Genomic DNA, 13,568 nt, shown 5'->3' with positions numbered 1-13,568 from the left:
GCCTAAGGCGCACACCCCCTGACCCCCATTATCTAAGCCTGAGGAGCCTAAACTCCATCCCTTGCCCCTTGATCAACAGCCACGACGCTTTAACCCGTCAGTCGTCTTTGTCCTCGACGTCTATTTGCTTCAAATGCTTCAAATCCACAGAACACGACTTCGCACGTTGACATTCCCACGCACTCCTACTTGAGCACCAACCGACTGCAGAGGACGAGACGTCTAGGCCTATTTCTCCCCGTCCCAGCCACGATGAGCGTCTATACATCGTCTCCAGAATCTAGAGAATGAAAGCGAATGCCGCATTTGGATCGCATGCCGTTGCCAGGATCAAACGTCGACTTTGGAGCGTTCCATCTGTCCTGATACTCCTCTGGATCTTAATCCTTTTCTGGGGAGAACGGTTCGTTTTCCAGCAGAGGGCGAGGGAGTGTCGGTGGCAGCAATGGGAGACATGGGTACGTAGAGGACTCATGTCGCGACATGATGTTGAACTCGTATACTAATACCTATCTCAATGTGTGCAGCCAGCCCATGCTCAACCTCACCATGTCCTCATCGTTGCTGACCCTCAACTTGTTGATCCACACACCTATCCTGGCAGACCTTGGCCCCTATCGTCCTTGACGGTTCTCTACACCGACCTCTACCTGCAACGCGCGTATCGATATCTACAAGAATACTTGCTCCCCGATGCCACTCTGTTCCTGGGGGATCTGTTTGATGGCGGACGGGAATGGGGAACCGCAGAGTCGTCCTCGCCAGAGAGACGGTACGAGAAATATGGATCGGACTTCTGGCTGCAAGAATACCTCCGCTTCTCGAATATCTTCTTTACGTCGTGGCTGAAGTATCCGTCCGCGACTACAGCTGAGCCAGCTGGGCGGCGGATACTGGCTTCACTCCCGGGGAACCATGATATGGGCTTCGCCGCTGGCATTCAAGCTCCTGTCAAAGAACGATTTGATGCATATTTTGGCCCACTGAACCGGATCGATATCATTGGCAACCACTCGTTTGTTCATCTGGACACTTTGTCGTTGAGTGCTATGGATCAGGTCGACCCAGAGACGGGCAGTTCGGGAGCAGGGGATGGGAGTGCCGCTGCGACTGCGTCGAGCAACATTTGGAAGCCTGTCGAGGAGTTTTTGTCCGAAGCGAAAACTACCCGAGCGAAAGCGATCCAACATACATGCGAAACGCGATTCGACTGGAAGGACCCGAACCAACACTTCTTTGCTCCCAGCGTCGAGCGCGCTGCGACCTCTGACCCGGCAGACCCAGGCTCACCATCAAGGTCCGCCAGCCTGGTGAGCTCGTCCCAGTTCCCCACCATCGTGCTCTCTCATGTGCCCCTTTATCGGTCTGGCACTACTTCATGTGGGCCGATGCGCGAACGAGGCTCTGCCATTCCCCTCCAGGCTGGCTACCAGTACCAGAATGTCCTCACGCCCTTGATCTCGCAGGACATAGTCAAACACTTGACGGCGGAAGAAATCGCCATGATCTACTCCGGCGACGACCACGATTACTGCGAGATCGAACACAACGAGTTCACCGGCCGGATCAAGGAAATAACGGTCAAAAGCGTGAGCTGGGCCATGGGCATTCGAGTCCCTGGTGTTCAACTAGTCAGTCTCTGGAATCCCGTGGATGTCGACAAGGTCATGTCCGGCACCACTTCTCTCTCCACGCCGAGAGACACGGTCCAGAATCATCTCTGCCTTCTCCCGGACCAGTTGAGCATCTTCATCCGTTACGGCCAGATGCTGGCCTTGACAATCATCCTTCTCCTCGTCCATGCAGCGCGCTACAACCCGACCGAGAAGGCCGCTATGCACCAGGACAAATCTGAACCTTTGCTCCCCATGTTTCGGGAACACCGTGATTCGGCTACTTCGCAGACCTCCTCGATCCACAATCCCGACCAGTCTCTGTCGACGCGTAAGACGTGTGCCTATGGGCATGTCGCCCCGTCGTCGCGGACGCCGTCACCTTCGAAGCCACTGTCCACGGACGAAAGCAATCGCGATCATCACAGCGACGATGATGATGATTGGGGGATGCCCCGCGGTGCAGCCACAAGCGTGGCCTTCATGGCAAAGAACCCGAGAAGCCGGGTTGCGTTCTTTGGCAGATCGCTGTGGCGGATTGCGTGGCCTGTTATTGTGTTTTACGTCTGGTTGATCTGGAAGGGATGACGTCGTGATGTTTAGACTTTGCTTAATCCCAAACACTCTCACGGAATAAAGAAAAATAGGACAGAACAGCGGTGATCGCATATCAAATGAAAGAAATCAGGCCAATTGTGATTAGCCGAAAGCAATGAACGTAATCTGCCTCTGTCTGTGATTGCTCTGATCGAGTTGTCCTCGTGCTGCCACTGCCCCTAAAAATTGCTCCCAGCATACAAGAATTCAACCCATCGCAACCACCTTTTACCAACGCCGGCTTGAACTCCATTCGAAATTTAGACCAGAAGTCACCTTGGAAGAGGCGCGAATCATTCTGGCCATTCTGGACTAACCTACTCTGGTTGACAATCAAGAAAGTCAAACAAGCCATGGCTGGAAACACTTTGTACACGGCGACTTTTCGACCGGACCGGCGCAGCCGGCTCTCGTAGAGAAGTGGACAAGTCCAAGCCCAATCCTCCGTTAGATTTGCGCAATACCCTCGCGGGAACCTGTGCCTTCGTTTATGGCTTTGGACTTTTCCCGCCGGAATCGGTTGGACAACACATCTTATTGCCAGCACATTTGTCGCTGCACTCGAGAAGACAGCCGGTTTCGTGGCTCCTAACACTGGCGGTCCTGCTGACGGCTCCATTTGCCTTTGGACTCGGCTGTCCGTTACCCGAGCCAGTGGCGACGGCAGATGAGCCGCCTGGAGAGTCCGGTTGATCGGTGTAGAATTCGGGTTGGATAGTGGAACTGTGGATGCCATAAGCATGTAAACACTGGCGAATCTCACGAGCCAGGTGCATGTAGCTAGCAGACCCGGCTCCTTGAGCGTCACAATCCACCTTGACATGCAAACTAGCAACAAGTTTCGTGTCGCTCAGTTGCCAGACATGGAGATGATGTGCTTCAACCACATGTGGAAGGTCTTCGATGTCTTGGGTGATCTCATCAATCGACATACCGACGGGAACAGCTTGGAGCAAAATGCGGCTGGCGGCTTTGCAAAGCGGAATTGCGCTGTAGAGAATGATGACGGTGATGACGAGGGAAATTCCCGGATCAAAGTAGTATCGACCAGGGAACGTCGTCTGCCAGATAATCAATGCAGACGCAATCACGCCGATGTTTCCAAGGGCATCCCCCAGCACATGGAGGAAGACGCCTCGCATGTTCAAGTCATGACCGTGGCCATGTCCGCCCCCGTGGCCGTGACCTTCGTGGTCGTCCTTGGTCTGATTGTGATTGTGTGCAGAATGACTGTAATCATGGCTGGCTCGCTTGGCGATGCTGCCATAGCCCTTGCCGGGCGAAGTGGTGTGGTCCCCAAATATCTTCGGCTGCTCGTTTGGTGAATCTTCGTCCAATAAAGCTTCCTCCTCTGCCGAAGATGCCTCGGACTGTTCTTCCAGACGTGCGGCATGGATTATCTCCTGTCGAAACGAGGCAGGGTGGATATGAATATTGTCAACTGATCCGAAGCCTCGACTCAGTGAGCCTGATGTCCTACGACGATGTCGACCATGGACCTCGTTGCCGTTAGCGAATGATCTGCGATGTGGGGTGTTGGAGGATCTCGCGGAGATTGTGGTGTTATCCTCATCGGAAGTGGTGAAGCCTTTTCTCTCGGAGCCCTTGTACCCAGCCACACGTACTGAAGGAAGCACATCTTCGACGTTGCCATGCTCGTCTCCAATTGCATTCGTCTCCGCCTCATCATGAGAATGTGCATGACCTTCTTCAGCAGATTTTATCGCATCGTCGTGTGAATGCTCTTCTCCACCATGGCCGTGACTGTGGTCGTGAAAGAGGAAGAGACCCAGTATGTTGGAGGCGAGACCCAGACAACCGACAATCAGGACTAGCTTTGGATTGGTGACAATTTGTGGTTCGACGAATCGCTGAATGGCCTCGAGGAAGATGGACATGCAAAGGGCAACCAAGAAAACTCCGTTGACCAACGCACCCAGGGTCTCTGCTCGTTGCCATCCGTATGTGTACATTTTGGAACTTTCGGTATTGGCGACACGCACGGCCCATAAGCCGACACAAAGGGATAACACATCGTTCAACATGTGAAAGGAGTCTGCCACAAGGGCTAATGAGTGGACGGAATAGCCTGGTCTCGCGTCAGTCGTCGTGCTCGTCCAACACCTCGAGCGTAACGTCACTCACCAACAATAAGCTCAACCAGGAAGAAAGCACTGTCTATACCCAGCAGGATTATGATCCTCCATGTTTTTGAGAGACCCATGGCTGTGGTTCTGCAGGGGCCCTGCGCCAGTCGAGGGGCGCAGCACTCGTTGAGTGTCTCGGACGACGCTGTGAAGGGCGAGGTACCAGAGATGGCCAGGTGAGGCGGACGGCAATAAGCCTGCGGAGGCTTCTCAAGGAGGTCTGAGGGTTTATGCTGGGGTAGAGCGGTGGTATGTATGGATGATGGAGATGAAGACGGGGATGGGGATGAAGTGGACGATGAAGTAATAACAAGAGGCTGCTCGTGGCGGACGTGGCGGACGTGGGCTGCCGCTGGTTTCGGTGGCAGTTGTGGTGGTGATGATCGCAGTGATAGCGGTAGCAATAGCCGTGTAGTAGTAGTAAGAGGAGGCGATGATGGAGTTGTCGCCGTCGTTGCCGGAATTGGTGCCAGTCGCGCCTGAGCCTGCGCCTGCGATGTCGGACTTACACGTGACGAGCAGGGCGAAATGACCGCATTGTCATGTGACCGCAGCTGCACTGTCATCGACGGTGAGTCGCTGTCCATCTTCTTGACGTTGGATGTTGTTCTGTGATCTCGATCGATTGTGTCCTCATTGAATGCCTCTCAATCGCTAGCATAGCAGTGGACGCAGATCAAATCAAGTCTCTAACCTTCCCCTCCACTCGAAAGTATGCTGTGGTGATGGCTCTATTTATGAACTCCCACTCTAACCATGCTCTAACGATGGTCACACTGATGTCCGAATGCCTGCGCTCTGCCGGCCGGCTCTTTATGTTATGCCTACGGCAGCAAACATTGCCTTGCAGTGTCTATATGGCTGGATGGGAGGAACACCTGAAACAATGCTCTGGATGGTGTTGGACCTGCCTCTCAAAAGATGACAATCGCACCTCTCACCAACCTCTACTGAATTCATCTCCCCTGCCACCTCTCTCGCGTGTTGGTCGTTCATGTCTATGTCATGTTCAACCCTTTGCATAGCGGTTGCCATTGCTGTCACGCCCGTGGGAGTGCCTTCCACGAACATGTGTGCCTGTTGATTTATTGCAGCAGCACTCGAATATGATGAAACCGGAAAGAACTGACCGACTCTTAGTTTCGTTGGGAGCTGGGCCGACTTCAATCCACAATCTATTGCTGTTCTGGACATTGGCACCCCATGCCCTTTGATAGTACTGTGACAGTTGATATTCTTGCAGCTATGAGGCTTTCCTTCTGGAGATCCTCTACCAACGCCATTCAGGAAAAAGAGAAGCCGGCTGCGCCAAACGATGCCATCGCTACCACTACGCCGTTGCCCGAGGATGTTGCGCTCCCAAACAGTATTGGGCTAGATCCATCTGACCTTAGAAGGGAGAAGGGTGACTCTGATGACGTGGCTGCGAGGACATGGTCTACTACGAAATGGTTCTGGGGCAACTACGTGGCTCTGGACATTCCTCTATCTGCGAATCGCGATCATCTTTGTATGGCTTCCAACACAGGTGTTACTCTTCTTGGGTGATGCTGATCTGGGGGACCTAGCCAACGAACAAACCTTTCTTGCCTGGCTTTCACTTGCCGACGGTATGGCAATTCTCGGTGTTGTCATTGCACAAATGTCCAGGATTCAACATTATCTTCACCCCAATCAAGAGAACTCCCTCCGGTATTTTGTGTTGGGCAAACCACAGGCATGTCTCTGTCAAGGATTTGCATGTCTGTTCCTTCTTGTCGGCGCCTATCGATTTCTCCGCCAGCAAAATGCAATGAACCACGGATTCGCTATCGTGGGTGGATGGGAAGTCCCCTTGGTCGGAGTCCTTGTCGGATTGGTCAGTACCTACTGACGGCGCAAGTTGCTTACGCTCATAACTTACAGTGTTTGGCTACCTTCTTCCTCCTCCTGGTACTCATTTATCTCATTGGGGTCGGTGGGTGAAATGGGATCGTGTCAAACACTTGCCTATCCCTCAGAAACTAGTGCCCTTCTATCTGATGCACTCCCTGTTCAGACTGTATACTACTGCGCACTGATAGTCTTGGGAGGCCTTTGCGAGATCCCTGCGATAGAGGTCCCCAGGTTGGATGCTGGCCAGTATTATGAGATAAATCCATGTCGCCACGAACGAGCGTATGCAAAGTTCTGTATTATAACCTGTCTCTGCTTCTGCCGACCGTCATACGTTCCCAAGTGAGGATCAGCGCCGAAGCTATGGCCCTGTGTGCGAAAGGGTGAAGGAGAACAGACAACCACCGTCAATCTCCATTTCACGTGTAAACAACAGTATTCGAAAGGGGATAGCCTCGAGGAAACAGGGGCCAGTCGCGATTGACCTTGTATACGTAGTACTAGTACGGCGAGATAGAGATGGAGTTATCACGGCCGACTCGGCGGAGTGGAAAAGGAGAAATGATCTCTTCGTAGCATATCCTCCGAGATTCTGATTGACGGCGTCGCCTGAGAGCCTTGTCTCGACTCGTGATATAGCACGACTTCGTACAATCTACGCATGCAGCATACTTTTCATGAGCCATTTGCAGGTCTCGCCAATCTGTCACAGTGGTCACACAGGCTACATTGATTCTCTCGCTATCTGAACGTCCTATCTGCTCCATGACTGCTCACTACATGTAGCCTTCCGTCTTCCATCACTTCTCAGTTGATCATATCCACTTCAATATCATGTTGGTAGGTAGTCCTCATCGCAAAAACCGGAGCAGCAACATCCTCAAATAGCAGACCATTCGTGTCCGGAAAGCACCTTTACATGATGCCATCATGGCCCCGATAGTCCCCAGGATGCCGAAGCACCAGGACAAATTGTTAGTCAATGTTCTCGAAAGGGGCGAGGGTTCGACAGGACACGTGGATTCAGAATCATGCCAGGCCTGGGAGCTGGAGAGTTGAAACGGCCCATAGCGAAAGGTCGGTTGGAGTTCAAACTTCAAAGAGACATCTTAAATCCAAGATCCAGTCCGCCCTTTTCTTGTTTTCGTGAGTCGAGCCTGCTGGTACGAGTCACAGATTTGAAAAGTCCCAGTCACGACTCGCAGTGGGTGTGAGCATGCGTAGAGTTTGTATTCGCTCTGTGAGTGCTTATGTCACCAAAACTTCACGCAGAGCATCGGTGGCTGCGTAGCCCGTGACTGGCTGTTGTGACGGTGACATGGATATCTCGGGTGACGGTAGTAACTCGACCGTGACTGGACAGAAGCTTTGGACGTTGGTGACCGTATGAAAGGAGTCTCGAAGGCAGCATCGTATGTGCAAAAACTTGCCCGGCCCCTTGGGCCAGATCCCTCGTAGAGTATTGTCTCATAAGACGGGCTGTGACCGATGCATTTGAATCTTAGCACTAAAAGCCCACCCAGACCCTGCAGCTGTTGAGGAGGTGTAGAGTCAAAAGGGAGAAGCCAGCTTCGGTCAATGATGATCGGACAGAATCCGTGGCACAAATGCCGAGTCTGAAACAGGACAGCAAGGTATCCCGGGTGAACTGAGGCGTATAACTCGGTACAGTGGCCCTTAGCAACGGCTCATCTGTACCTCGTTACGGTCGTCCGAGCGGCGAATCCAGCTATCTCCAGGTCGTGTAGACTGATATTGCTCTTGACTCCAGCGAAGAGCGAGGGCCGTTTCAATCGAGAGGGACTGAAATGCCTCTTGCCTTGAGGACTTCGAGGTACTTTTTCTTGACGGTCGCATTTCCATATCTGTATGCCCCTCGATTCTCCATGTATTCGGCAACCTGCTTCCAAGGTACCTTGTTGACAAATTGGCTAATAGTGGCAGCATCAACGCCAGTTCCCGGTAGCAGATTACCAGTACTCGACTTCGAACAGTGTGCGACACCCTCGAAAAGTAAGTCAATCTATTAATAGCGTCAGCTCTGAGTTCATCTAGGCATAAGATCCTCACCTCTCGTTGTCCCCATTCAGGTTTCCTCAACCTTGCTTCCCTCGGCTTTGTTAATGCTCGGTATCTCCCACGCAGAGTCGACTCGGCCTCGTCAAAGCCGCCCGATTCCTTGATCTGCTTGTACGACATCCCTTGTTCTTTGCATCGCACAAGGTACTCGTCTTTCGAGGTGTCCCTCAGTGCGCCCCTAACCAGAAATGGCCTCCCGGTCGTTGTTGAGGCGTTCTGAGTCGTGGTTGTTGTGATATCCGCATCCCACAATGTTTGACCTCCTGGCTCGTGTTCCAGCCACGTTGGCACGTCTTCTGCAAGAGGCCAGGCGGGAAGATAGGGGCTGGAAGAAGCGATCGGAAGGGCCCCTGGCATCGGCGCAGGGTATTCAAAAGGTTCTTCTAATTCCGGTAGAGGCGGGTAATCTGGCCTTGGAGCATCGAGGTTCATTTGCTGGGGCGAGATGTAATTGCTCCCAATGCCAAACAAGTCCAGATCATGACCGAGTTGAGGGGACTGGAAGTCGTAGGTTGCCAGTGGCTGTCCACCAAGGTTGTTTTCTTTGGTGTTTGGCGCGGGCCAGGACGATTGTCCTTTCTGCGACGGGGTGACCGGGTCTATGAAAGTGTTCGGCGAGGTCCAGTTGTCCAAAGTAGTCGATCCGTCGTCCAACAATGCATAGTCCGACTCACATGACCCCAATCCATAATCGTGTTGTGTAATATCCCAGAATAAATCATCTGGAAAAGCAGAAGAGTGATATGGTTTAGAGCCACCTGGAGAAAAGTCATGGTATGATGTGGCCTCCGGTCCAGTCTCGAACACCGGATGCGGTGGAAATGAAGAGGCTTGTATATTGCCAAAGGACATCGACGCGGCCGAGCCGCTATTTGTCGGGAACTGTTCTTGACATCTTTCACGATGAGAGGCGCCGAGCAGCGCCTCTGGGGGGTTGGGGAGGCTTGAGTATGTTACGTTCTCACTTCTCATGCCCAGTTGTATTCCCGAATCGCTATCACCAGCGTCTGCAATGGAACTCCCAGCAAGAAAAGGTGGAGACCAGGCTGGCTGTCTTGAACGGTAGCCACTCGGCGAAGCGTAGCTTTGATATCTCAGGGGTTGCATCGTGGGCGTGGCGGTCAGCGTAGAGGCATGAGGGTTTTGGTAGAGAAGTTTGTCGTTGAAAGCCATATGCGATGCTAGACAAGGCGCTCTGTAGCCGTGACAGGAGCTTCGTGCGTCAGAGGGTGCTGCTGGGAACTGCTGACTTCCACCAGTAGTGAATATATCTGGGGAAGCCCATCCAACTCTGTGACATGAATAATGACTCGGTGCACAGCTTGGTGCCTGTCCATCGCCGTTGACACCCATGACCTGGAAGTCTCCGTTCATCGACGCCATTTCCTAGGGTGAGTCCAGTGAGAAAAAAGGACTTGATCAGGTGGTTAGCTAGAGTCGGACAGTGAAAGAGCTTGAAGCATGGAAGCCACGATTGCTCGAGCGAGCACGCTCGTTTTCACCCGAACTCATTGGTCACTACAATCAATAGCTGGTATAGTCATCCACAGAACGAAAGTCGGTCTGTTCGTTATACAAACAAAGGCGTTCCGAGGCTTCAACCTCAAATCGAGAATTCCAAAGAGACGACCCAGCGCACATCTTCTGAGATGGTCTGCGCTTACCACAGGCCATTTTTGAGCATCGTCCTAGACCACTGCTTCTCCTGCAGAATTTTGATGCTCGACGAGACATAATGTCTTAGTCTGCCAAACATCGAATAGCAGGTCCGTGGCACAAAGATTGCTGACGAGTGAGTGGCTAGACCCCGGGGCACTGGAGACCATAGCATATCCGCCGAGAAGGACGATTTCGTTCGCCCGAGCTTAGGAAATCATTCAAACGATCGAATCCGACTTACCCAATCATTCTTGTGTCTCACCTCGATTTGCGTCCCAAGATATGGCTCCTCAAATCAGAATATGGCAGTAGCAAATTCAGTATCTGCTAGTTAGCATAGATTGGTGCAGGTAAGATATAGTCATAATATAGCAGTGCTGCAAGAGGGCTTTATGCCAGGCGCTTTGCCGGAAAGATGGCAAACTATAGTAGCCAGCCTTCAATACTTGGATTCAACGTCCACAGGCCTTATGCTCTGACAGCATATGTTTCAGGAAATATCTTTTCATTTTCGAGGAGGATCACCTGATAATGCTTGAACTTCCAGAGGCGAAGCGCCCGTGAACGTATCCAGGCTTCTGACCAGGCGCTGTGCCGACGGCATCACCGAGCGGAAGATCTAACACAGCATTAGCAAACATCGAGAGGCATTGTGCAACTAGAATGCGATGGATTGCCATGTTATGGCATGGAGGAACACTTCTCGTATACCTCGCGGGTCCGCCGCCCGGGGAGCCTCGTGTCTTCGAGCCTTGATAGGGCACCGGAAACTTCTCTCGTAACGATAGGCATATCACACCAGTCTGAGGCTGTGTGAGGAGAGTCCATTGCGGTGCGGACTGCGGTGGTCATGTTGGCATGGAAGTATGAATGTGGTGGAGCTTGGGCATCGGGACGATGCAGCGGAACGGAGACGGGTCGTCATTTGAGATTCTCTGGTCGAGATTCTGAGCGGTCGTCGAAACCCTCCAACACGGTTCGACAGGGTCAGAGGAACGTGGCCGACATGCGCTGTGTCGCCTGCGTCGAGACACACAGCACATATGTTCTAGAGCTTCCTTGTGACCTCATGAAATCCGAGATTCAACAAATACCCGCACAACCGATAGAGGCCACTGAGTAAGACCCAGCGATTCGGATCAGGAGTAGGCTATCGCAGCCTTGATACATTGTGCGTCCAAAGTGGCAGCTTGCGGTCGTACAAGCTCTAGTTTAGGTCAGGTCTATGGGGGATTCCGAGAGCAATTGCACTGCCCACTTCGGCCACAAATAGCCACAGAACAGGTCCTTGAGAATGAGAAAGGAAGGCAAACCAACAAGCAGTACATGATTTGCTTTAGGTCTCATATCTCAGAGACAAGCTCTGGCAAGAAGAGATGCACTAGTTGTGTGAAGTTCAAGCTTCTGATAGACTCGAGTTGGTGAGCATGATGTCGATCGAGGTTGATGTCGACGATTACATAACATAAGGCGGTAGTATTGCCAAGCCCGAAGAAGAGCCGGTGAACACTTCGACTTCGAGCTTGACGTCCGAATGCAATACAACGACAAACGACAAACGACGACGAGGTCAGCACCTTCAGGTCGAGTCCGAAGTCAGCGTAGCCGGATCTGAGGCCATAACTGTGCAGTGTATCCCGAACTAGCATATGTGGTGTTTGTATGTAGAGAGGACTTTTGGTGCCGCTCCTGACGCAGCGCAGCTATATCCGGATGGTTGTCATCCGGCCAACCATCAGCCTCTTGCCGCTGTTACTCTCGCCGAGAGGGTGGTACGCTCAGACGGTAGTTTAGAGCATGTCCGAAGCACAGATGATGCTTTCTCTGGCACAGCCATTGCAGAAACTGGTGGCCGACAAGTTCCGCACCGCCTACAAAGACAAAAGTATCCTGTTTTCAGAGACCGCAGTAGCTCTATTGCGAACTCAAAAAGGGGCGCCGGTGAGTAGCTTCCAAGAGAGGTCTTGGTTACAAACTGGCTCACGGTCCTTAAGTTTCAACTGCGATATTGTCCAGCATTGGCAAAGAAGCCCAAAGCAGATGGAGCGGAAGAAAAGAAGGAGCCAGCACGACCGAAGTTCGATCCATTTGCGGATCCTCCTGATGAACTGCTCGTGGCCAATATTCCGGCGAACAAAGCATCCCATATCTTGGTCCTGAATAAGTTTCCTGTCATTCACAACCACTTCATCATTGCCACGAAGGCCAACAAGCCTCAGACTGCTATCCTGGAAAAGGAAGACCTTGGGATAACTCACGCTTGTCTCCATGCATGGCAGCATGATCAGCATGATCAGCACGGACAGAACTCTTCGCGTCTTTTTGCTTTCTTCAACTCTGGAGAGCATAGTGGTGCCAGTCAGCCGCATCGCCATCTTCAATTCCTCCCCGTGGAAGATATGGCAAGCCCTGAGGCCCCAGCCTGGGAGCTACTTCTTGACCGTATGACTGTTCGAGCTCACCCCGAACTGCCTCTCTTCCAGGATCCGTCGCTACCATTCCTGCATTTCTCCACACCACTTGAGGATGGCTTATCTTTGACGGACTTGTACTCGAAATACCTTCTTTTATTAAATGCGGCAATGTCGGCGGTCCGATTTCCAGACCAACCGCTGCATCAGAATTTGGAAGTCGAGGAAGACGGCCGGGCTGTGTTCAGCTACAATCTAGCCATGACTACTGGAATACTGGCTATTTGCCCAAGAAGTAGGGAGGCGGTAGCAATGCCGGAATCGGGCGCAACAAGCTCTGTCGCTCTCAATGGCACATTACTTGGGGGCACACTGATGGTGAAAGACGAAGTGGAATGGGACGTACTCCGGCATGATCATGCATTACTCGACGGCATACTTGCGGGCGTCGGGTACCCGCCAGTATCGTGGGAACCCAACGGCAACGAAATCAAATTATGAAAGCAAGTACCGCACTCCTCGTTGCCGCCAAAGATGGTCGAGGAGGACTTACACACGGGCATTTCGACAGTAAAACGATGAACATCTGCCAGCTCTATCGGACCCTCGACCAGCAGATTCAGTGCTAGTCTGCCAGAGAGTGGGCGATCAAGTCATCGAGATCCTCGAAGAAGAAGGATGTTTGCACACTCTGGACACAGACACGATTCGCCCGCAACAACTCTTGAGTATGGACCCCAAGTGTTGTCTCAACAACTGTACACTGGCTCCAAAGAGCTTTGCGACTCCTGTCGAAAGTACAAGTTAAGGTTATGTGGTTATTTTTGGTGAACTCCATTTCAGAGTCCTCCTGACCACCTTCTGCAGATGAGGGCGCAGCCAATCTGTGGGATCGAGATCCAGTAGCAGTCTCGCGACAGCGAGGATCCTTCTGGCAAGCCTTGAAAAGGTCGTCAAACGCACCTTGCCAATGAACTTCGAATCATCCAAGTCTTCTTCGCCAAGTCAAGGGTCAAACGGCAGAGACGTGGCGCTCGTCGCTTTCTCAGCTCGCAACCACGACAGTGATCCACGGCTATGAGTGTGCACAACCATCACGGTACGTTAGTGACAATATTCAAGTTCATCCTTGAAGACAAGCAGATCATGGCGCACATGGAGACTGTTTTCGACACGAAATGGGGGCT

General features: G+C 52.2%; 5 protein-coding genes across 5 annotated transcripts; 3 read left to right on the top strand and 2 right to left on the bottom strand.

Moving 5' to 3' along the window:
- Positions 1 to 287: 287 nt before the first annotated feature.
- Positions 288 to 2,201, top strand: A1O1_05306 (uncharacterized protein; the record flags this gene model as incomplete). The annotated part of the gene is made up of 2 exons (XM_007726192.1): positions 288 to 458; positions 528 to 2,201. The coding sequence occupies 2 exons, from the start codon at positions 288 to 290 to the stop codon at positions 2,199 to 2,201; spliced, it is 1,845 nt and encodes a 614-aa protein (XP_007724382.1).
- Positions 2,202 to 2,698: 497 nt separating this feature from the next.
- On the bottom strand, positions 2,699 to 4,434 carry A1O1_05305 (CDF family cation efflux system protein; the record flags this gene model as incomplete). Its single annotated transcript, XM_007726191.1, has 2 exons — positions 2,699 to 4,299; positions 4,356 to 4,434. The coding sequence occupies 2 exons, from the start codon at positions 4,432 to 4,434 to the stop codon at positions 2,699 to 2,701; spliced, it is 1,680 nt and encodes a 559-aa protein (XP_007724381.1).
- Positions 4,435 to 5,602: 1,168 nt separating this feature from the next.
- Positions 5,603 to 6,322, top strand: A1O1_05304 (uncharacterized protein; the record flags this gene model as incomplete). Its single annotated transcript, XM_007726190.1, has 3 exons — positions 5,603 to 5,867; positions 5,926 to 6,215; positions 6,263 to 6,322. 3 exons carry the CDS (start codon positions 5,603 to 5,605, stop codon positions 6,320 to 6,322), a joined length of 615 nt encoding a protein of 204 aa, XP_007724380.1.
- A 1,699-nt stretch (positions 6,323 to 8,021) lies between these two features.
- A1O1_05303 (uncharacterized protein) lies at positions 8,022 to 9,418 on the bottom strand (the record flags this gene model as incomplete). The annotated part of the gene is made up of 2 exons (XM_007726189.1): positions 8,022 to 8,255; positions 8,303 to 9,418. 2 exons carry the CDS (start codon positions 9,416 to 9,418, stop codon positions 8,022 to 8,024), a joined length of 1,350 nt encoding a protein of 449 aa, XP_007724379.1.
- Positions 9,419 to 11,767: 2,349 nt separating this feature from the next.
- A1O1_05302 (uncharacterized protein) lies at positions 11,768 to 12,882 on the top strand (the record flags this gene model as incomplete). The annotated part of the gene is made up of 2 exons (XM_007726188.1): positions 11,768 to 11,911; positions 11,965 to 12,882. The coding sequence occupies 2 exons, from the start codon at positions 11,768 to 11,770 to the stop codon at positions 12,880 to 12,882; spliced, it is 1,062 nt and encodes a 353-aa protein (XP_007724378.1).
- Positions 12,883 to 13,568: the final 686 nt, after the last annotated feature.

Source organism: Capronia coronata (assembly GCF_000585585.1).
Source record: "Capronia coronata CBS 617.96 chromosome Unknown acBCG-supercont1.4, whole genome shotgun sequence".
Classification (NCBI taxonomy): domain Eukaryota; kingdom Fungi; phylum Ascomycota; class Eurotiomycetes; order Chaetothyriales; family Herpotrichiellaceae; genus Capronia; species Capronia coronata.
This window is presented reverse-complemented; position numbering and strand designations above follow the sequence as displayed.